The following is a 24277-nucleotide window of genomic DNA, read 5'->3' as shown; positions in this document are numbered from 1 at the left end:
CGGGTCATGTTTGTATACAGCGTGTCGTCGTATTTGGTGGTGTGCGATTGTGTTGCAGGTTCATGTTTGAAGTCTGTTGTGTTGTGTGTGGTAGTGGGTCATTTGACTTTTTACAATCATTATTGTGTTTGCAAGGGAGTTAATTTGATTTCTTTTATTGGGGGTCATGAATTCACATTTGGGTGAGGTAAGATTAATGCTGTGTGTTTTTTGATGGTCTGAAATCTAATAGTGTTTCTCTTTTTTGTTAATGTTGGATATGACGGAAAATTTTAAGTCATTCACTCATTATTGCACTGGGGAAAGATGTGATAGCTACCACAAAGTGTGGTGACAATGTGTATGTAGTAAGCATACGAAGTTGACTAGAGTTCCGGCTTCTCAGACCAGAGATCTGTATATGTGGTGTTGTTGCCATCATAACAATGGGTGATCTACATGAAGAGAGACCTAGTTTGAGAAATTTAGGTTGACTATCAAGGAGAGAGTTTTAGTGCCCTATTGGTTTGTTATTGTTCACCTATTCAATTTTGTGTGCATGAGTCAGGAGTGAGTGTGCAAAGTGTGTTGGAATGATTTTCATTTTGCAGGGAAGGGTGTAGTGAGAATGTGCAATGTAAAGAGAAATTTGGGGCCGGGGGGGGGGGGCTGAGGTAGGAATGGAGATTGATAAGTCACAGTTTGAGAAGAGGAAATATGGGAGCTGTGGTTCTCATGTTTGTTAGTGTGCGTGTGTGTGGGGGGGGGGGGGGGGGGGGTCTGCGGAATCGAACTGAGAGGGTACATGTGGGGTTGATGGGCGAATATATTGAAGAGGGGAGTACTGAAGTGTGTGATGCCGTTTCATCCTATACAGGGAAAGGGGTTACAATCATTTGATCATGAATCTTAGTATGGAGTCTACAAATAATTCCACCAGGGCTTGTACTAATACAACACGGGGGTTTTGGAGGCCCACCAAATCTGTCACAGGGAGCGGAGAGAGGCGCTCTTCCAATTTGCAACCTCTTATAGATGACTATTGCTGACAGAAGATGACTATTGCTGACAGACAATTATGGAGAATGTCTAGGCTACAGGCTGTAAGTGAAGTTACGTGAGTGGGATTGGAGAAGGGGTTTTTAGATGGGGTTTGGGGGGTAATGGGGCAGGTTCTGAGAGGTGGGTAGGGCAGGTTGAAGAGTTAATTTGTTTTAACAATAATGGAAATTCCTGGATGGAGCAATACGTAAAATAAGAGAAAGGTAATCTATAGCACATCTTTGGAGCACAGTAGAACACAACAGAAAACAGCTTTCACACTAGCTTTTGACCACTAGCCCTCCCCCCACCCCATCAATAGTACACACACACACACACACACACACACACACACACACACGCAAATGCACACTCCCGTGGTCAAGGAAAGCTGCTTGCCTATCCCTTATTTTATTTATTGTTTTTGTCTTCTGAAGACTGGTTTAGGTTTCTTTAAGGTGTGAAAGTTTTTAATTTTTGTTTGTTGTATTTTTTGTGGGTTGTGTTTAGGAGTGGGGGTTGATTTATTGGGAGGCAGGGGGGTTGGGGTTCTTTGGAAAATTTTGTTTTTATAGTGTGTGTGTGTGTGTGTGTGTGTGTGTGTGTGTGTGTGTGTGTGTGTGTGGTGTTGGGGGAGGAGGAAGGGTACCAACTTAGTTTTATTTTTCCCATTATGTATGTTTTTTTTTTTCTTTTGGCTTACAGGTGTTAGTATGTATTTTATTTGGTCAAGTGAATCTGGGGGTTTTCTGTTTGCATGTGTTTTTTTTTTTCCCCACTGGCTTTGGCTGAGCTACATAAGTCAAGCGAAATCTGTGATACTGGCTTTTTGAGTTGTGGGTTGTTTGTCAATCCAATTGTTTGGGCTATATAGGTCAAGCAAAATTTACATTTAGGAGACGAGGTACTGACAGAATTAAAGCTGTAAGGATGGGGCGTGAGTCGTGCTTGGGTAGCTCAGTTGGTAGAGCACTTGCCCGCAAAAGGCAAAGGTCTCGAGTTTGAGTCTCAGTCCGGCATACAGTTTTAATCCGGCAGGAAGTTTCAAAATTTACAATTCCAATGGTTTCCGTTTTTGCACCTTTGTGTTGTATGTTGAGAATTTTTTGTGCTTGATTTTGTGGATAACTTTTATTTTGGGATGGTGCTGGCATTCATATTGTCATACACTTAGCTTTTCCCTGCCCTAAACCCTCATTTTCCTTTGGCTGTTCTGCTAGTATCATTTTACTGCTTGAGTGAAATATTTTCAAGTTTTTTTATTTTCGTTCACGTTTGTATGTGGTGATGTTATGGTTATCATATTGTATATGGCGGAAGAGGGTCTGTCCACTATCTTGGTGACATCATGAATCAAAGCAGACAGGTGGAATCAGATCTCTCTGTAATTCCCTGTTTTCAAAAAGACAAGCTGTTAAAAGTATTTTATGCAATAAATCCTGAACTGTTCACCATTAAACATGTAGAAATTTTCTCGTAACATGAAAGAATCTGGTTCTGTCGTAAGTACTGTAAGGAAGACATTAACAATGTGAATGTATAATATGAGGCAGATATATTTTCTAAATCAGTTCAAAACGAAGTGCAATTAGCTGCACTGCAAGCAATTTGAAATGAATGACTGATAGCTTCAGTGTTCCAACAAACAAGTCATGTAGGATAAAAAATAAGTGACAAGAATGGAAAAATCTACAGCTACACCTAAACTATGACTGATAAAAGACTCAAAAACAAAGGTAAGAGCAAAATAGTGCTATTATCTGACAGTCATTGATACAAGGAAAAAAACATGAGTCATATATACAGACTCATACAACATTAAACCAGCCAAAGTTGCAAATTTAAATAAATAAATAATTTTTTCCATTTACTTAATGACTAGTTTCCGGCTGGGACCCACTTTCAAATCATCCAAATAACAAAATGGTATTTCTAAAAATACAAAAACCATGTCAAATATATATATTTTATGAAGTGCAAATGAACAGTACAGTATATACAGATATATGCTGGAAGTTCGTACATACAGAAGTTCGTATAAGGAAAAGGCATGTTGAAAGAACCGCTCTGGCATTTAGTGTAAGTGAAGCTACATCAAGATGGTCACACAGAGCAGGAGCCTTCATCCTCCAAATCTGAAGTCGGTCTGATGTCAGTGTGTTAACAAAGGCACCACCTCATTGAGTTCGTACATACTATAGTGTACAATGCTCTTATGTTTAAATATACTTGAAATAATTTAGCTTGATAAGATTGAAAACAATTATAAACTGTTCTTTTTGTCCCTCAACAGTTACAGTATCATTTGTACATTGAAAATATAAAAACTTAATAGTAACGAATTTGCTCTTGCCATCTACCAATCATATTCACATTCAATACTTCCGCTCAAACACAGAAATTGTAAAAGTGTTATATAATTAAAATATACTATAAAAAAAAGAAAAACGAACAGAAACTAAAATAAAGAAAAACTGTATTGTGGTTTACTGATCACTTATTCAATGAATAATTAGCCAGCCAAGCTTACAACACTACATAATCCCCACACTAACAGCAGTAGCAGATTATACATAAAATTGCAATACATGAAATATTCATCTCAACATCAATGTTCCAGATCAACTGTGATTGTCTTCATCTGGGTGTGTAAATGTGTGCACTTTTGTTAGAAAACAAGTGAGCGTTAGAATATTGTTTATTATTAGACATATTTATGCACCACACATCAATGCATTATAGGTGAATGGTTGCCTTTCCCTTATTTTATGTATTGTTCCATCTGTGACTTTCCATTATTCTTATAAATATTAGTTAACTTAGAGGAGTAACACCACCTCTACACACCAGTTCAGTTGTTGGTACCAATAAGATTTCTGTAAACTGCAGTCTGTCTATGAAAGAGTGTAGAACAGGGGAACTAACACAGTTAGGCCTGCATGACTTACAAATCAATGCTGGCATCTCTCACTGTAAGGCATGATAGGCACAATGTGGAGTATGACAACAGCTAGTTGGAAGGATCCCACAAGAGAGCAGCGGGCAAATTGCGTGTTTCATACAAAATAATGAACTGGTAACCTACGTATCATAGACTAAAAGCACCCTGAATGCTACTGCCCCTATTCTAAACTTAGCCCTGAAAGAGCTTCCTTCAACTTATTTATTTATCTTTATTTGTCCAAGTATCATCTCACAATGATCATATCAATATGAGAGTTGTCAGGGTGATACAGTGTCAATCAGCAGGCCAAAATATAATACGCGGCATACATATCATGCTTTAAGAGGAGAGTACTGGTGGCCTATGGTGATAGGATGGGCATTCGGCCGTGGCCTAGATTAAGAAATCATACCAGCATTTCCCTTAGCAGTCCAGGAAAACCAAAACCACAGAAAACCCTAATCAGGTAGAATGGGCAGAGCAACTCCATCTTCCTGAATATGAGGTCAACATCCTAACAGCTGCTCTCTCTCTCATTCAACAATTCTCTATTGTATAATGTGGTATACACGTAAGGTAAGACCAATAAACATTTATAACAAAGGCAACTGAATGGCTGCAGGGTTATTTAGCATGCAGACTAAAAACAGGAATGGTTAAAAAACTCCAAATGCTTAATATCTGGTGAAAATCTTAGAAAATCCTAACAACTGGTTTTCTGGGCAGAATCTGCACATACATTGTAGCCTACTAGATGTTGCTCTTGTAGATATCGAAAACATAAAATTACACTAATAACAGCACGCACAGTCATTCAAAAGATACCTGGTCGTTCATAAGTAAGAATAGTGGAAGTAACAAAGCAAGCAGTGGACATTTGCCCTCTGAAATAAAAGCAAACAACTACGAATTAAATAAGTAGTGAGTTTAACTTACGGGCACATGTGTTCAAAGCCTCCTAGCTTCCACACGCCATCAGGGCTAACATATATAGCAGCACGACACAAATTATTGTGGCTTGCTTGTGCCTGAAAACAGATACTATTAAAGAAATATACAAAAACTGATGGCAGTGCCACTGTAGTATTAAACATTTGGGTTACCTTCCGATGTAGAAAATTTATAGCCTTTAGAATAGAATGCAGTCCAACACAAATCTGCAAACGAGACTGGCTTTGCAGTACATGAGTAAGTGGTTTTGCTACTTCTGTCGCCAAGTAGAATGAACCTTTTGACCAATATGAAGAAATGTACTTCAATATGCATGGATGGCGGTACTTTAGCAAATTCTGCAAGACATCAAAATGAAATGTATCTGAAAGAACTCAGCTGAGTTTTTGTAACATTGACGCAGATAAAGGACTCACTTTTGCACAGCGTTCCAACAGAACTGTCTTCTTCACATTCACGTCATTACTCGGTTCGAATACAAATAAAGATACACTGTAAGGTTTTTCTGAATACACGTGCGCTCTATGCATTGTCCAGTCAGCAGTAACTTCCACATTTCTCTCTTCAATTTCAAGATCTGGTAGTTTACTCGTTTCTGACCCCATTTTAGTGTATGCTACAGTAATGCGTCCTGTGATAAAAACAGGTACCCAGATCTATCATTTAATGCTCTATTTGCAACAAAAAATATTCGGAATAGCACATCTGCATCACATACATGGAATCTAATACACATTTCACTGACACTATATTCAACAGTTCATACAGGTATTTATAATATTTACACGATAAATATACTGATTGCGAATCTTCGCTTGCCTAATATTACAGATTGCGCTGCCAAAATAACTTTCGAAACAGAAAGCTTTATCGAATTTTGGAACAAGACACGAATTACTTTCGTTCACAGCTCGAAAAACTTACATAACATTTTTTTCTGGCACGTACACGGCGCTTCTCTGCAAACGCAAAGATCACTATAATTGGCAAGAAAACCGTACTTGAATGATATCACAATACCCAGCAGTCTATTGTTGTAGTGTGAAAACACCGGTATGCTCAAATGTTAGCCAGCCTAAGCCAACGCAAAAACTGTAAAAGTCAGTATCTGGCCACAAAAGAATACTGGCCCATGTATATGAATCAAGCGCTTAGAAAATTTTGCAAAAAGCGTGTAATATGTTTATTGTCAACAATAGTTCTCTGCACTCGTTCTACGTGCAAAGAAGTTCTTTTGATATTCCTGCATACTAGATGACAGTTAAAATAAATATCTTTGGTGAACATCTTTGTCACAACTGACAACTATAGCTATAGACCTATTTCTCTTTCTTTCTGTATCGGTAAAGCTTTATACCGCCTGGTAAAAAATCGCTTGGAATGGTGGTTGGAATCAAATCAGACACTGTCATCGAGTCAGTATGGGTTTGGAAAAGGCAAGGGAACAATAGGTTATTTAAATACCTTAAACCCAGAGATCTATGACGCAACAGCAACGAAAGAGAATGTAATAGCTATATTCCTGGATATAATTGGAGCGTATGATAATGTTCTTATATATGTGTTGCTACAGAAGTTGGAAACCATTGGAATCCCGCCACAACTGATTTATGGAATCAGCACTTTCCTCGCTGAAAGACACATAGGGGTTGGGTTCCAAAATCAATTAACTGGACCACGTCGTCTTACAACAGGTCTTCCACAAGGAGCTATCCTCAGCCCCTACTCTTTGCACTATATACTAACGAGTTGGCGAGGATTATCCCTTTTCCAGTTAAAATGCAGATGATATTTGTATGTGTCGACCAAAGAAATGGATCACGCTGTGTGTGAGCTATCAAAGGTGATGGGCACACTGGATCAAACATTATGTAGCGGTGGGTTACAGATTTCAGCAGAAAAATTGGTACTCGCTCCTTTCACCAACCAAACTACGCCAGGGCTCTTGGATAGTGTAAGACTTTCTGGTCATAAAATACCACTAAAATACCAGGCGAGGTTTCTTGGTGTCCTCTTCGATTTCGGAATGAGTTGGATGCCTCATATTCAAAACGTTGTCACTACATGTGAAAAAGCATTGAACCTTATCAGATCAGTGACAAGAGTATGGTGGGGGGCTCACCCCAACGCTCTGCTCACCCTCTACTGCACGTTGATACGTTCCCGTATAGACTATGGATGCACATCACACTGCTGCTAACAAGTACCTATCTCCCACCAAGGCCCTTCTCCTGGAAGCATCAGAAATGCCTCTTCATGTTCATATAACAATTATGTGTGATCATTATATCTTACAGCGGATGGCAGATACTAAACATCCACTGATAAAAAAGTGCGAAACGCTCTCTCAAATCGGGAATAACAGAAATGTCAGGAGACGGCAGTTTTCTATCTACAAGCGGTACGACGACTGGAAATATCTCCAAAAGAAAGTATATCGAAGTGAGGTTCTTCCAGTGTTCCTATATGACTATCACAGCTCTTATCTCGATATTCCTGTAACATACGTCGACTATTCAAGCAAAGGAAGAGGATATGGGCAGTTTTCACCTACATCGCACCTGGCAGAAAAGTGGGCAGCATATCTTAAACTATATACAGATGGCTCAAAAATGGGGAAGAAAAATCATAACAGATGAGCTTTCATCTGTCCAGAATCTGCAGAAGAAAGGAAGTTTCAACTACCAGTTGATGCTTCCATATATCTTGCTGAAACTTTCGTTGTTATAGAGGCAATCAAATATGCAAAATCTCTCAAAATCGCAAAGGAATAACAATCACTGACTCTAAAAGCGTTCTGAAATCCATTAGTTACAGGAATTGGGACAAAAGAACTAGTAAATACACCCTCGACATACTGGATCAATACCACAAAGCTAGGAGGACTGGTCAAACTATAGAATTTGTACAGGTCAAATCACATTCCGGCATTCTATTCAACGACAAAGCAGATCAACTAGCGAGAGATCCGATTAACAGTGGAAGACCTATGGGCATTAAACTACCTTACACAGAATACCTCCTAAAAATAAAACAACAAGCGATTATCTTATGGCAGGAAGAATGGAACGAAAGCCAACAAACAAGAGGTAAAAGCTATGCACGCATACAGACATTCATACCAAGACAGCCATGGTTTGCAAACTTAAAACATTCAAGGAAAATTATAATGTCCATTGTGAGAATGCATCTCAATCATGGATCTTTCCCTGCCCACTTACATAGAATCGGCATATCCGAAACACCCTACTGTCAATATGAAGAGGATATAATTGGAGACGTAAGTCACATCTTATTTCATTGTAGGCGCTATGAGAAAGACGGAGACGACTTTTTAAAGGAGCTCTTACGACTTGGTCACTGCCAACCGCTTTGCACGATCCCAATTCACGGAGACACAACCAGGAGTACATATGATGCCATATCCCGGTTTCTAGCGAAAGAAGACATAAAAATCTAAAATGAATTGAACTTAAATAAGAACTTAATTAACAAATAAATTTTTAGCAGTCAACTGTGTTTTGTAATCTGATTACAATAATTTTGATCTGAAAACATACGAATGTATGCCCTAAACAGTATGTATGACAAAGAAAAAAAAGTTACCTTGTTATGTGTGTCAGTACATCTATTTGTGGCGGCTAAAAAATTTGTGTGGTAGAAGTCAATAAAAAAAAAGACAACTACAGTGGTGTGTGGACTGGCCTTCAGATTATCATTTGCTAAAAGGGGACTTACAGTTTTCTTCTTCGCAAAGTAGGCCGTCGCTCCACTAGTTAGAGTGATTTATTCATTTATGATATTCTTCCGTCTTCTCACCAGAGTGGATTTACTTCTGAACAAGTCGGGTTACAAAATCGAAATTTTACTTTGATTTCGGAAGAGGTAAAAGTAAATCTCTCGGCAACCTGAAGATTGATTTAATCACTGCAGTGCACGGTCCTAGATGGCGTATGCCCTTGGCGTTCTCCAGCCTTTGAACTGAATTATCCATCCAGTTGTAGGGGGGCCCACAGCTCAACGTGGACTTTGAACTACAGTGCAAATCGGTAATTTTTCACAGTAACAAACATTGACAGAGGGGGAAGAATTGATATCTGACATATCAAAATTGTGGGACTGGCTGGGGATCGAACATATGACGTTTGGATGCATAGTTTGGCACTTTACAACAGGGCTATCAAGACAAGAGGCAGGGGGATGTGAAACACGAATACGATAAAATTTAAGCAGTGTAACAGTCAGTGTGATAACGAAAGAAACAATGCTCTATTGCTAGATAACGGTACGTAGACGTGTGGAAATAAATGTAATAGCATTTGTAAACCATGTGGTAAAGACGCGAAAAGTGGTATTGTGTGTGTTGTGACACAAAAGCGGACGTCCTGTTGAAAGAAAACTAGTACTTCACGAAAAATTGAAAGTGTAATGTGTGTACGAATATTTTAAATAGGCCTGTAAATATTTGTTATCGAAGAGATATGAAGTGCCCAGTGACGATGGTGTTCCTATAGATCATACTGAAGGTACTCGGATAACGCTACCTCAAGCTGCAGTAACTGTTCTCCAAAACACTAGTACATCACAAATTCAGAATGGAGATATGAGAATTCCGCGTGCTGCTGTTCACCAGAATATCCATCAACATGATTCAGGTTCTAATCGTCTGAGAAAGCTTATGATTCTTCCCAATAACCATGGGCATTTGAAGACTTCTTTGTAAATAAAGTGGAAACTATACTGGCAACTAGTTTCGTCAAGACTGCGGCTTCCCTCTTTGAAATAAGAAAGGATGTCCATTTGGAGTAAACCGGAAAGTTGTCGAATGATGTCACCGTTCTATTTGGCGGCTAAAACGACGTGTACAGTAATGGAACGTCAGTAGCCTACCAAGAAGTACCAGACTGCTTGGGATAGAACTACTTGACTCACAAAAGTTTTGTTTCTAAACATGAAGCACCGCTAAGACTAACAGCCTGGACCTGTGTGAATAAAGTGGTTAGTGCTGCAAAGGAACAGCTTTCAAATATACAGGCTGGTCCATTGATAGTGACTGGGCCAAATATCTCACGAAATAAGCGTCAAACGAAAAAGCTACAAAGGACGAAACTTGTCTAACTTGAAAGGGGAAACCAGATGGCGCTATGGTTGGCCCGCTAGATGGTGCTGCCATAGACCAAACGGATATCAACTGCGTTTTTTTTTTTTTTTTTTAATGGGAACCCCCATTTTTATTACATATTCGTGTAGTGCGTAAAGAAATATGAATGTTTTAGTTAGACCACTTTTTTCGCTTTGTGATAGATGGCGCTGTAAGAGTCACAAACGTATAAGTACGTGGTATCACGTAACATTCCACCAGTGCGGACGGTATTTGCTTCGTGATACATTACCCGTGTTAAAATGGACCGTTTACCAATTGCGGAAAAGTTCGATTTGTGCCCGAGTAGGTGTTTTACCTGCTGTCGCGGGTGTGTGTGCTATGTATGCTGCTCGGTATCCTGGACGATATCATCCAAGTGTCCGGACCGTTCGCCGGATAGTTACGTTATTTAAGGAAACAGGAAGTGCTCAGCCACATGTGAAACGTCAACCACGACCTGCAACAAATGATGATGCCCGAGTAGGTGTTTTACCAGCTGACGCGGCTAATCAGCACATCAGTAGCAGACAAATTGCGCGAGAATCGGGAATCTCAAAAACGTCGGTGTTGAGAATGCTACGTCAACATCGATTGCACCCGTACCATATTTCTATGCACCAGGAATTGCATGGCGACGACTCTGAACGTCGTGTACAGCTCTGCAACTGGGAACAAGAGAAATTACGGAACGATGACAGATTTTTTGCACGCGTTCTATTTACCGACGAAGCGTCATTCACCAACAGCGGTAACGTAAACCGGCACAATATGCACTATTGGGCAACGGAAAATCCACGATGGATGCGACAAGTGGAACATCAGCGGCCTTGGCGGGTTAATGTATGGTGCGGCATTATGGGAGGAAGGATAATTGGCCCCCATTTTATCGATGGCAATCTAAATGGTGAAATGGATGCTGATTTCCTACGTAATGTTCTACCGATGTTACTACAAGATGTTTCACTGCATGACAGAATGGCGATGTACTTCCAACATGATGGATGTTCAGCACATAGCTCGCGTGCAGTTGAAGTGGTATTGAATAGCATATTTCATGACAGGTGGACTGGTCGTCGAAGCACCATACCATGGCCCGCACGTTCACCGGATCTGACGTCCCCGGATTTCTTTCTGTGGGGAAAGTTGAAGGATGTTTGCTATCGTGATCCACCGACAACGCGTGACAACGTGCGTCAGCGCATTGTCAATGCATGTGACCACATTACGGACGGCGAACTACTCGCTGTTGAGAGGAATGTCGTTACACGTATTGCCAAATGCATTGAGGTTGACGGACATCATTTTGAGCATTTATTGCGTTAATGTGGTATTTACAGGTAATCACGCTGTAACAGCATGCGTTCTCAGAAATGATAAGTTCACAAAGGTACATGTATCACATTGGAACAACCGAAATAAAATGTTCAAACGTACCTACGTTTTGAATTTTAATTTTAAAAACCTACCAGTTACCAACGGTTCGTCTAAAATTGTGAGCCATATGTTTGTGACTATTACAGTGCCATCTATCACAAAGTGAAAAAAGTGGTAAACTAAAACATTCATATTTCTTTACGTACTACACGAATATGTAATAAAAAATGGAGGTTCCTATTAAAAAAAAAAAAAAAACGCAGTTGAAATCCGTTTGACCTATGGCAGCGCCATATAGCGGGCGAACCATAGCGCCATCTGGTTTCCCCCTTCAAGTTAGAGAGGTTTCATTGTTTGTAGTTTTTTCGTTTGACGCTTATTTCGTGAGATAGTTGGCCCGGTCACGATCAATGGACCACCCTGTATGCAGACACTTTCCAAACGTGGGAGGGTGGTTAGATAAGTCTGGCAAATTTCCATGAAGGAATGGAATATTTTTGTTGTGCCTTCGTTGTTGCTAAGCTTGATTATTCCAAGGATCATGTAAAGAATTTCAACAATGTACGGGATACAGTTCATCGTTGACAGCTGTCTGAAAAGATTGCTGTATGGTGTGGCAGGTGGCAGTTGACGCTAAATAACGAAAAGTGTGAGGTGATCCACATGAGTTCCAAAAGAAATCCGTTGGAATTCGATTACTCGATAAATAGTACAAATCTCGAGGCTGTCAATTCAACTAAGTACCTGGGTGTTAAAATTACGAACAACTTCAGTTGGAAAGACCACATAGATGATATTGTGGGGAAGGCGAGCCAAAGGTTGCGTTTCATTGGCAGGACACTTAGAAGATGCAACAAGTCCACTAAAGAGACAGCTTACGCTACACTCGTTCGTCCTCTGTTAGAATATTGCTGCGCGGTGTGGGATCCTTACCAGGTGGGATTGACGGAGGACATCGAAAGGGTGCAAAAAAGGGCAGCTCGTTTTGTATTATCACGTAATAGGGGAGGGAGTGTGGCAGATATGATACGCGAATTGGGATGGAAGTCATTAAAGCAAAGACGTTTTTCGTCACGGAGAGATCTATTTACGAAATTTCAATCACCAACTTTCTCTTCCGAATGCGAAAATATTTTGTTGAGCCCAATCTACGTAGGTAGGAATGATCATCAAAATAAAATAAGAGAAATCAGAGCTCGAACAGAAAGGTGTAGGTGTTCGTTTTTCCCGCGCGCTGTTCGGGAGTGGAATGGTAGAGAGATAGTATGATTGTGGTTCGATGGACCCTATGCCAAGCACTTAAATGTGAATTGCAGAGTAGTCATGTAGATGTAGATGTAGATGTAGAATTGATCAGTGTATCGACTGCAATTGAAAATCGAGAAAAACCGAGTTTCGTGCTGTTACTAAACATTTCCTTTGATGTGTTGCACCGCTGCACGAATCAAAACAGAATTTGATTAAGTTATCATGGTTGGGATTCACAGACATATCATATTTCTTAAAGGACATTATAGTCGCCTTTGACTGTATGAAATATTTATTATTAGGATTGCAATTTCGACCTTAGGGCCATTTTCAAGTAACACTGCAAAAGTTACCTTTTTAGTTCGCTTTGCTGCTGTAGATGTCCTTTTAATTTTGACATTGATATAATTAGGAGTTACATCGTTTGCTTTACATGTCAAAATTAAGACGACATCTACAGCAGCAAAGCGAGCTAAAAAGGTAACTTTTGCAGTGTTACTTGAAAATGGCCCTAAGGTCGAAATTGCAATCCTAATAACAAATATTTCATACAGTCAACGGCGACTATGATGTCTTTTAACAAAACAGAATTGTTTGAAGTTCACGCAGGCTCTGCAACATCGTTGAAGACCATTTACTTTTGGATTAATGAATTTGACGTGATCGGACAAGTACTGTATGCAAAATACGCTCCAACCATCCTACTGAGGTCACCACAAAGGAAACCATTGACAGAATCCGTGATATGGTAATTCAGAACCGCCAAAGAAAAATCTATGAGACTGCTAAGACTATACTTGCGGGCCTCTCAAAGGAGTGAGTGCATAATATTTTAGATGGGGAACTGGCTATAGAGAAGCTATTTGTGAAATGGGTGCTGCGACTGCTCACAGTTGACCAATAACGCATCCGGCACATTTCAACACAATGTCCGCTGACGTTTAATCGCAAGTTGCAAAACATTTTGCGCCGATGTATGACTGTTCACGAAACCTAGACCATTATTACACACCAAGAGTCAAAACAGCATTCAAAACAATGGACAAAGGCTGGTGAAAGTGCACCAAACAAGGTAAAGACAATTTTGTCAGCTGGTAAGATGATGGCCAAAGTTTTTTGGGATTCCTAAGGAATAACTCTCATAGATTACTTGAAAAAAGTAGAACTACATGTTGATCCTAGTATATTTCATTGTTGGATCGTTTTAAACTTACATTGACTGAAAAAAGAGTAAGACTGGCATGGAAAAAAAAAAATGCCCTTTCACCAGGACAGAGCACCATTCCACACATCGGTGATAACAATGGCAAAAGTGCATGAATTGGGCTTTGAATTGCTTCCTCATCCACCGTACGCACCAGACTTAGTCCCAAGTGACTGCTTCCTGTTCCCTAACTTGAAACTTTGGCTTGCTGGGGAGAAAGTTTTTTTTTTTCTTATGGGACTTAACTGCTAAGGTCATCAGTCCCTAAGCTTACACACTACTTAACCTAAATTATCCTACGGACAAACACACACACCCATGCCCGAAGGAGGACTTGAACCTCCGCCAGGATCAGCCACACAGTCTATGACTGCAGCGCCTTAGACCGCGAAGAAAGTTTCATCAAATGAGGAAGTCATTGTTGCTGTCAATGAGTATTTTACAGAGTTTGACTGAACCTTTTTATATGAAGGGATAAAAATTCTGGAGAATCGCTGGACCAAATATATATCCCCAAAATGAGACTGTGTGGAGAAGTAAGGTGGTTGTTTACGAAACAAATATTCATCCTTGCTTTCTACCAGACTTATCAAGTAACCCTCTTATTCTGAACATCAATGGTGATGGTGGATGGTTCCATACTACACATGTTCTTCATCTAAAAGTCCCTGGAAAAAAATTTTAGCGTAAAAATGTCGAAATAATAGCATGAAATCGTTTTGGGTCAGGTGGTCAGCATATGAATGGGTTGTGGAAAACCATACTTAGCAAGAAGAATTGCAAGTCGCTAGAGACAGAGCCGGTTGTGCCAATAAAGCACTATGTAAACTGCAAAACTCAAAGCAGGCAAGCTAAAAACACTGACCAAGTCCAATTCCAACTGCTAGACTTGGTCAAAACAAACTGTAATTCTATGTAATATGGAATACCTAAAAGGCATAAGTAGCAAAGTAACAGATATTGGGTCCCCAAAAGCAGAAAATTGCAGTCCCCACAAAATAAGATGCAAAGAATGGAGTAAGAATTGAGGTTGATCTGTTTAGATGTGCAACATCTTATAAGTGTATCTCACATTTCCCGAGGTAGTGTTATAGGTCCTGTGCTGTTCCTTATCTATATAAAGAATTTAACAGACAATCTGAGGAGTCATCTTAGGTTGTATGCAGATGATAATGTCGTTTATCGTTTATTAAACTCATCAGGAGATCAAAACAAATTACAAAACGATTTACAAAAGATATTTGAATGGTGAAAAAATTTGCTATTAACCCTAAATAATGAAAAGTGTGAGATAGCCACATGAGTGCTAAAAGGAATCCATTAGAATTCGTTTACATGATAAAGCAGTCTAACCTAAAGGCTGTAAATTCAACTAAATAGTATGAATTACAATCACAAACAATTTAGTTTGGAAAGAACACACAGAAAATGTTTTGTGGAGGGCAAACCAAAGACTTCGTTTTTTGGCAGAACACTTAGAAAATGTAACAGATCTGGTGAAGAGACTGCCTAGACTACACGTGTCCTTCCTGATTTTGAATACTGCTGCATGGTCTGGGATCCTTATCAGATAGGATTAACAGAATACATCAAGAAACTTCCAAGAAGAGCAGTGCCTTTTGTATCATCGCGAAATAGGGGAGAGAGTGTCATGCACATGATACAGGATTTGCGATGGACACTATTAAATCAAAGGCGTTTTTCGTTGTGACAGAGTCTTCTGACGAAATTTCAGTCACCAATTTTCATCTCCAAGTGCGAAAATATTGTCTTGACGCCGACCTACATAGGTAGAAACGATCATCATAATAAAATAAGGGAAATTAGAGCTCACACGGAAAGATATAGGTGTTTAATTTTTCCAAGTACTATTTGAGAGTGGAATAATAGAGAATTATTGTGAAGGTGGTTCGATAAAGCCGCTGCCAGGCACTTAAGTGTGACTTGCAAAGTGTCCAAGTAGATGTAGATGTATATATGCTTTACTTAATACTGGTACTTGTAAACAAGTACAGTATCAGCCACATTTGTTTGTGATAAGAGATTAGGGTTTTAAATGTCATGAAATTAATTGCTATAAACTAAATGATTACATGTTAGCAATAAATGACAGCAATAAATAAAAATAGCATTATGGCATGATAATTTATGTCAATGACTACATCTAGTTTAAGAAGATGTCGCTTCCTGACCACTATAACAAGGAGTGAATAAATGATATTAGTGGAGTTGTAATTCAGCTCAAAGAACAGGGGTTTTGAAACGTCCCCTTAGAAAAATTATACATGACTGTGCTTAAACTGACACACAATATTTTTTAGCGCAACGCAATCTGACTTTCAGTAATCCCTACAAAAGAATGGCACTGACTAACATTAACCTATACCTTTCATGTATCACTTACCTCACAAAAATCTTCGTTACTCGAACTACTGCAATACAGCGAGCGCCAATACTGCCAGCTAAATAAAAGATTGTAACTACTGAAGTCACTAACTACTGATAGGCATAGTAGCAAATGGAAGATTTTGATAGAGAACAAACAATGTATTTACCTTAATAGTGTTCAAAGGTCATAATATATATAGCAGTTCATGATATCCAGTCTTACAAATTTACTGTCTCTGTCCAGATCATGCGCTCTCAAAACTTCGCCATCTCACTCCCCACATCCACCACTGATGGCGGCTCACCTCCAACTGCGCAACGCTACGCGCTGTTAACAGCCAACTGCCCAACACTACAATAGCAGTATTGCAACAATGCAGACCAGCCACAGACTTCACACAGCACAGCCAGTGATTTTCATACAGAGCGCTATGTGGCGTTACCAATATAAAAACCTAAACAGCCTACTTACAGTTTAACTTAGTAAAACATATTGGGATATCTCTGCCACCAAATACAGATATATTCCATCTTTTGTAAAGTTTTATCGCTATAGTTAGGTAGACTGGCCCCTATGACCTTCATGTATTTCGGATTTTTAATATTAATACAATTTCTTGTAACTTAGTCAGCAGGCCAGGGTGGCCGAGCGGTTCTAGGCGCTACAGTCTGGAACCGCGTGACCGCTACGGTCGTAGGTTCGAATCCTGCCTAGGACATGGCTGTGTGTGATGTCCTTAGGTTAGTTAGGTTTAAGTAGTTCTAAGTTGTAAGGGACTGATGACCTCAGACGTTAATTCTCATAGTGCTCAGAGCCAGTTGAACCATTTTTTAAACTTAGTCAACAAGAAGCTCATAGAGATACTAAGCTCATACAGTCTGGTAAATACAGTTTGCTCAGACACCAGAGTAACAAAAAAAATGGCTCTGAGCACTATGGGACTTAACATCTATGGTCATCAGTCCCCTAGAATGTAGAACTACTTAAACCTAACTAACCTAAGGACAACACAACACCCAGTCATCACGAGGCAGAGAAAATCCCTGACCCCGCCGCCAGAGTAACAGACTCAAGTTCTAATCGGATGGATTATGCAATAACAAACAAAAATTCTCAAGGAGTGTTAAGTTCAACAGAGTACATACTTTGCTCAATAGAAGGAAATTTTGCGCCTAAAAAAATCGACAGTTTTAGAACGAAAACAACCTTCCAACAGCTTTAAAAATGAACTTGACAAAGAGAGCTGGGATATAGTCCACCGTTGGGTGGCTTGCGGAGTATAAATGTAGATGTAGATACAAAAGAACCTGACAAAAATTCGGAGGCATTTTAGAGAACTCTGTTGAGACGCCTTTACTACTGTTGGCTCATTAGCGAAACAGAGGGAATTCTAATACACAGTCACAATGTGGAAATAACATCATATTCAAACTACCATTCAAATTCACTAAGCTTAGGCTGAATATGATTGATCTGGGTGTAGTGTACAGATCAACAAACTTACAGGTTTTCAAGCATAAATATAAGGCAGATAAAAAAATTTTAAGGCAGAACTTTAAAATTTTATGAAACACATTCACAGCAATCAAATACCACTGTCATCTAATCCATGAAAAACTTATTGAATACTAATTCAAAAATATCACAACACCCCTTGTGACAGGTGACAGTGAACCAACACATGTTAGGCTAATGCCAAGCTAGAAGATTTTTCTCTGTTCGATATTAGCAGTTGAAATAGCAAAGGGCGCCATACTTGAAACAATTAGAATCGCAGTGGATGAGTAGCACCAAATTAAAACTGTGTGTCGCACATACCACAAAAATCTATGGCTTTTGTAGCTGTTTTACGACTGGCCCACAAGACACACCTTGCAACATGAGCTGTCATTCTTAAATTAGATATTTAGCTGCAGTAGCATTATATGTTGCTCATCGATGCAGAAGGCACCATTTTCTATGATAATCATGGATTCATAGAATTATTGTGAATCCTTCAACTGAAGATAAACACACTGTTAGACGAGAAACATAGAGATTACCCAGAGAAATTCTACAGTCATTACTATATGTCTGTAGCATCTTTCGATTTATTATCGAACAATAAAACTGTATGTCGATCTACAACAACAATCTGTCTGCACAAATGTATTTGCACATCATGTATGCCCAAACAGATCATTGTGTGGGAACAGGGCATTTTTGCAGATATGAGATGTGCAATACAAACCTATAAGTTGGCGCTGGGGGCTTGAACAAAATTGCTCGAATCTGTGGGCACCAACCACTTCTGCACAGACAAATGGTATTGTGGGTGATGTGAATGAAACTTATTTGCATCAGCTATTTTTTCAGTCTAATGTTTCTTTCTGTGCATGAATAGAGATTTTCAAATTAGTACGTATACATCAATGCCCTAGAGAATTCATTGCTGAATTTATTGAAATGTACAGGAGTCACATATGTTTGTGGAAAATTAAGAACAAGAAAGGCAGTGATATAGATAAGAAGGCAGCATCTTATAATTCTTTCATAGAGAAATGGAGTTTTGTATTGTAATGCAAAAGTTTATAACTTAAACAGAGAACTGAGAATACTGATTCAGAAACAAACTGAACTATTGTTCAGTCGCCAAGCCTATAATTTCTGATAATATATTGAGTCTCAAACACTTTTAAAACTGTAAAATTGTCATCTGTAACTTTTCAGAGTCAATATATTGCACAGTCGAGGTATTTTATTTGCCCTCATGAAATTCTCCTTCAGGTCAGTGTTAATAGCTTTACATGTGTTCAGTACGAGTTCATTTGATGCTTTGTTTCGATACTCAGTAGAAAATTCAAGGTCCTTGTATCTCCTTCCTGGTGGCAGGAATTTAAAAGCCACCGTCACTTGCTCATTACCATAATACAATTCCCTCCATTACGAACTTATGAATAACTGAAATAAACTTTGAGACTGCGAGATTTTAGTCGCTTTCCACTGAAATTGCTCTTCTACATCGACATATGACAGGTGAGCAGGAGATTGGAACTTGTGCCATGTGAACATAGTACATTTGCAACGATATGTTGCATGCACAGACTTTTGTGCAGATATCTGCATGGACAAAACGTTGCGTTTGGATGGGCATTAATTAATAATAGTAAGAATATTTATTAAACATTGAAATAACCAAGTGCAGTCCTTAGAAAAAATACAATTTCAGGACATCGTACCGATTATTCTTCTGAATATGTGACTTTATAAAGTTACAAACTGAAGATTTGTTAGTATTAATAAATTTTTCATTTTGATACATTTTACATTTGGTAATTTACAAATAATAATGTTACAAACATGGTTGTTATCAACATTAGGTCAGTTGTGACTTACTTAAAACTATAAACGTGACACACTTACAAAGCACTTTTCATAAAGATAAAATACTCATGTAGGAAATAAAAATGCTTTTCAATTAGAATTCTTTTTAGCTGGTCTTTTAAGTTGTTAGTAGAAAGTGCTGTGAAACTTTTTGGTAGGGCATTGGCTAGCTTCACCCCAGCGTGAAGTGCATTTTTGTTTTATATAAAGCTGTTCCTTGGGTATTTACATGGTATCTGAATTTTTATCTTGTTTCATTCTGGTGCAGGTCACAGTTGAAATTAGGATTTATTGTTTTCACCAGCAATATAATTTCAATAAGCATACACCTATAATGGTACTCAAACCTAATTCTGGGAAGAGGTTCTGATATAATTCCCTTGGTTTGGCACCACAAATAATTCTGATAACTTTTTGTCTATAGTGTTAATAATGTACTTAGGTTGACTTGAGTCGTTGCACGCCATATTTCTACAGCATAGTTTAAATTTCATGAGAATAGTGTGTGATATGCAGTTTTTAGTACATACATATCCATACAATATTTGCTAATCATATTTATGGCACATACATTCTTTGACAGCTCACAGGCTAACGAATCTATATGCATGTCCTATTTGAGCTTGTCCTGGATTGTGATACCCAAGAATTTTATCCATTTTTCCTTTTTACAGTGTCATTTCCTATGGATAATTTCATGCCAAATTCTCTTTTTTCCTTGTGTTAAATTCCATTATTGTAGCCTTGGAGCATTTACATTTAGATGTCTTTCATTGAATACTTCACTATTTCATTGGTTACACTGTTGCACAGTATCACCAGAAAGTCATAGGCTTCATGTTTGCCCACAGTTGGTGTGCTGTCTGCATACAATATTTTTTTACAGTTAGGAGAACAATGGAAATGAGCGTTTGGCATCATTGGCTGGGAGGTCCATTGTGGAGCTGCTCCTGCTGCCTTGTTGCATGTCTTATTACATTCGACGCCACATTGGGCAACCTGCGCGCGCGATGGGGATGAAATGATGATGAAGACAACACAACACCCAGTCCCTGAGCGGAGAAAATCTTCGACCCAGCTGAGAATCGAACCCGGGACCTTAGGACGGCAATCCGTCACGCTGACCACTCAGCTATCGGGGCAGACAGGAGAACATTACTGTATATTATTAACATAAATCTAGAAAAGAAGGGGTCCCAGAATATAACCTTGGGCACTCAATATTCGAAATCAGTAATGTTGGATTGGAAAGACTCCCTCTTTATTTAAGCAAGACAAATTGTTTTCAATTGCTCATATATGATTTTATTAACTCATAGCCAGTTCCTCTAATACCCAAGATCCACAGCTTGCAAAGTAATAGGGTGATGCTGACACAATCAAAAGCTTTTTCTACATCAAGGAACACTCCAGTAGCATACTCCTTGTGTTCTATGGCAGTTATTATTTCTTCTGTTATTTGTGCTGCAGCTACTGAAGTTGACTTCTTTTTCCTAAAGCCTTTTTGATTATCAATTATTAAATTTTGTTGATTCAGGGATGTCATTAGTCTAGTATGAATAACTTTCTCAGCTTCCTTAGAAAACGCAGGTAAGATTCAGATGGGGCGGTAGTTTTCAATTTTAGATTGCTAAGATGGTCATTGATGGATTTTCCAACGGAAGAAAAGTACTCATTAAAAACATTTGCGATCTGATATTGGCATTTCATGATACACCCATTGTGATTTATATTAAGATCACTTTTTGGTATGTCTTTACAATCCATAAGGCTATTTATTACTTTCCAGACAGCTAAGCCATTGATAGTAGAGTTTCTTAACATTGTAGCTACGTATTTACTTTTACTTTCTAGTAGCCGATCTTTATAATAATCATGATGGTTCTTAAATTCTACTTTTAGTCTATTACTATTGTTATTATTTAGCACTGCAGATTGGAAAAGTCTAAGTTTTTCTTGTGCTGCATTTACTTCATGATTTATCCAGTTACTTTTTTTGTAACTTTTTGCAGTCATTTACTGGAAAGGTAATTTCTGGGAATGAGACATTGAACCAATAATAATAATCTGATGCAAATTCATTGAATGTAAAGCTGTTTTTTTCACCCTATTGTAAGCTTTTAAGATAACTGTTGAGGTCTTTAACATTGTCATCATTGATGGTTCTTTGTGTCACATACTGTTTCCTTTTGCTTTTGACATGAAGATTTTCAGTTTCTATCAGTACTTCTATGGCATTGTGGTCAGAAATGGCAAGCTTCAGAACTGATGCATTGTATGTAAAGTGATATATGTTAGTTATAATGTTGTCAGAGCATGATTTTATACTATTGATCTCTCTAATGTACTCATTTATCAGAAATATTAAGTGAAACTGAGCTAATGTTAGCATTACTTTTTTAGAGCTGGAGTCATCAGACAGGAAGTCAATGTTTACACCTCCAGTCAGTATGATGTTAACCCAGCCATTTTTATTGCAGTGTTTACTGTCTGTGTAAGCAAGCAGGTCATTAAGAACATCAAAGAAAATATCTAGGCTACCAAATGGAGGTCTACATAGGTCTAAAATAATTAAGTTGTCTTTCCCCCACTTGTAATTAATTGCTGCTAGTTCTATTACATCCTTAATGCTGAAACTACTTACATCTGTTAAATTTAGTTACTACTACTCGCTGCAAAGGTAGCTACCTCACCACCATGTTTATCTTTTCTACTGAAGGCAGAGCAAAAGGCCATGGAGAGTGGCTTACATACATTAGTTAGCTCATCTGTGTATAAATGTTCACTTATAACTAAAATATAAGGTTTATCAATTGCTGCAATGGTATCCAACTGATTGTGCTTATTACTACGACTTTGAAAGTTCTGCTGAATTAATTTGAATGTGAGTTTGGATTGTTGAACACTGGTTGGAGATGTCACCCAACCAGATTGATTGTTTTTGGGGCTAAAAAAGTACCAGTGTATGATATTATGACTGAGTTTCTCCTGCTGGACCATACAGGGAGATTTAGAGCCACCAGGCTGTCCAACAGGGTTTATAAGTTTCCCTTGGCTTCTCAGCAGTGGTTGTTTGTGTGGCAGGTCCTGTTTGGGTGGGTTGTGCCATTCCATGGTAATGCACTTATTTACACTGCTCTATGAAATGTTTCGTCTGATTTCATAGATTGTTAATTTAGTCACAATATTTCATAGATTGTTAATTTAGTTACAATATTTTTACCTCTCTTATTCATGTGCATACCATGAGTTGTGTGTAGGTCTCTTTCTAGGTTAATGGCATTTACCAAAGACACATTGCGAAATTTATTACATATTGCATTAAGCCTATCATTTGTTTTATGCACTTCCAAGTTCACAATAAATTGTTCAATCAGATCATGGCTCTATGGAATGTTAATGACAATTACTTTAGTGCGAGTCAACTTACTGAGTACTACTTTCATGTGCCTGGTAGCGTCATTGCTTGATTTTTAGTCACATAATTTGTACCACCCATCACAATCATTTGCTGAGAATTACTGTCTTGCATACACGGTTTCACCAAAGCAAAAAGATGTGCACCAGGTTGAATGTGACTCACAGCTGTAAAGACGTCTTGGATACTCGCGATGTTTTGAGCTATTTCATGTCCATGACTGTCCTCATGTATAAGAATCTGGACCTTCTAGTACTTCTGGTTTTTCTGTCTTCTTCTATTGTTGTTTTGGGGCAAATTTTTCATATATTTTCATGGCTTGCACTGTAATTTCTTTCACAGATTTCACTCTTATTACACTGAACAGTTTGTTTAAGTCAGTCAGTTGTTCCCAACTGTTTTTAGACCATTACCGTAGGGTGTCATTAGACATTAGCTAGTACCCCCGCCCACCCCGTACCACCCATCATCTGTTGCCCCACCCCCTTCTCCACATTATCACGAACTTTAGCATCTAACCAATGTGTACAATAGAAGACTTTTCGTCGAACTCATTTATTTTTAAAATGTTGAAACATGTATGATATTTAGTTTGTGTGTGTGTGTGTGTGTGTGTGCACGAGTGTGTGTGTGTGTGTGTGTGTGTGTGTGTTAGATACACGCTTGTTACAAAACGTATTTCCCCTGCATTACTCCTCTCCATTGCGACCATTGCTTGACCTACACACTGCAATTCCATTTAAAAGCAACCTAATTAAAACGTGTGCACTATACTTAATTGTCCCTAAATCACATGATTGGTGCACTCCTTACTTCTGAAGTGATAGAAATTGAAAGACTTGAGGCTATTAATGCTTTGTGTCTTACCAGAGACACTAAAATAATAATAGTGTGTACAGCACTATTGTAGCCCTTATGTTGTCAGTGCTGTCTTGTGCTGCCAATTAATTCATTTATCTGTTTCGAAGAGAGTAATGGAGCAAGTTTTGGACTACTGCAGGTAATATCTACAATTTTGAGAATATATTTTCTTGAGAGATTTAGCATTTGCTACGTATATGTCTCACTTTTATCATCAGCGATGTACAGGGCTAAGCACAACATATGGGTTTAGAGGGTGGACTGTATGAGGAACCTGTAACCTCCATCTCATAAAATGCTACTAATTGAGTAAAAAGTAAATATTAATAACTTATATAATCAGTATTAGAATCTTACAGAAC

At 38.5% G+C, this 24277-nt stretch overlaps 1 protein-coding gene across 4 annotated transcripts in view; it reads right to left on the bottom strand.

The window, feature by feature from the left end:
* Positions 1 to 6153, bottom strand: part of LOC126469661 (protein-associating with the carboxyl-terminal domain of ezrin) — a 74609-nt gene extending 68456 nt beyond the window's left edge. The window contains exons 1-4 of one of the 4 annotated variants that reach the window (XM_050096797.1): positions 5634 to 6153; positions 5332 to 5546; positions 5068 to 5253; positions 4901 to 4992 (exon numbers count right to left, since the gene is read on the bottom strand). In XM_050096797.1, the coding sequence (XP_049952754.1) occupies positions 4901 to 4992; positions 5068 to 5253; positions 5332 to 5520 (467 nt within the window). In that variant the 5' untranslated portion in view covers positions 5521 to 5546; positions 5634 to 6153. Of the gene's footprint in view, positions 1 to 4900; positions 4993 to 5067; positions 5254 to 5331; positions 5587 to 5633 lie in introns of all 4 variants that reach the window. The other 3 variants (XM_050096799.1, XM_050096800.1, XM_050096798.1) reach the window with 3 other exon arrangements.
* Between the last annotated feature and the right edge of the window lie 18124 nt (positions 6154 to 24277).

This window comes from Schistocerca serialis, chromosome 3, assembly GCF_023864345.2.
Source record: "Schistocerca serialis cubense isolate TAMUIC-IGC-003099 chromosome 3, iqSchSeri2.2, whole genome shotgun sequence".
Classification (NCBI taxonomy): Eukaryota; Metazoa; Arthropoda; class Insecta; order Orthoptera; family Acrididae; genus Schistocerca; species Schistocerca serialis.
Note: the sequence above shows the minus strand (reverse complement) of the source record. Positions and strands in the feature narration are given on the sequence as shown.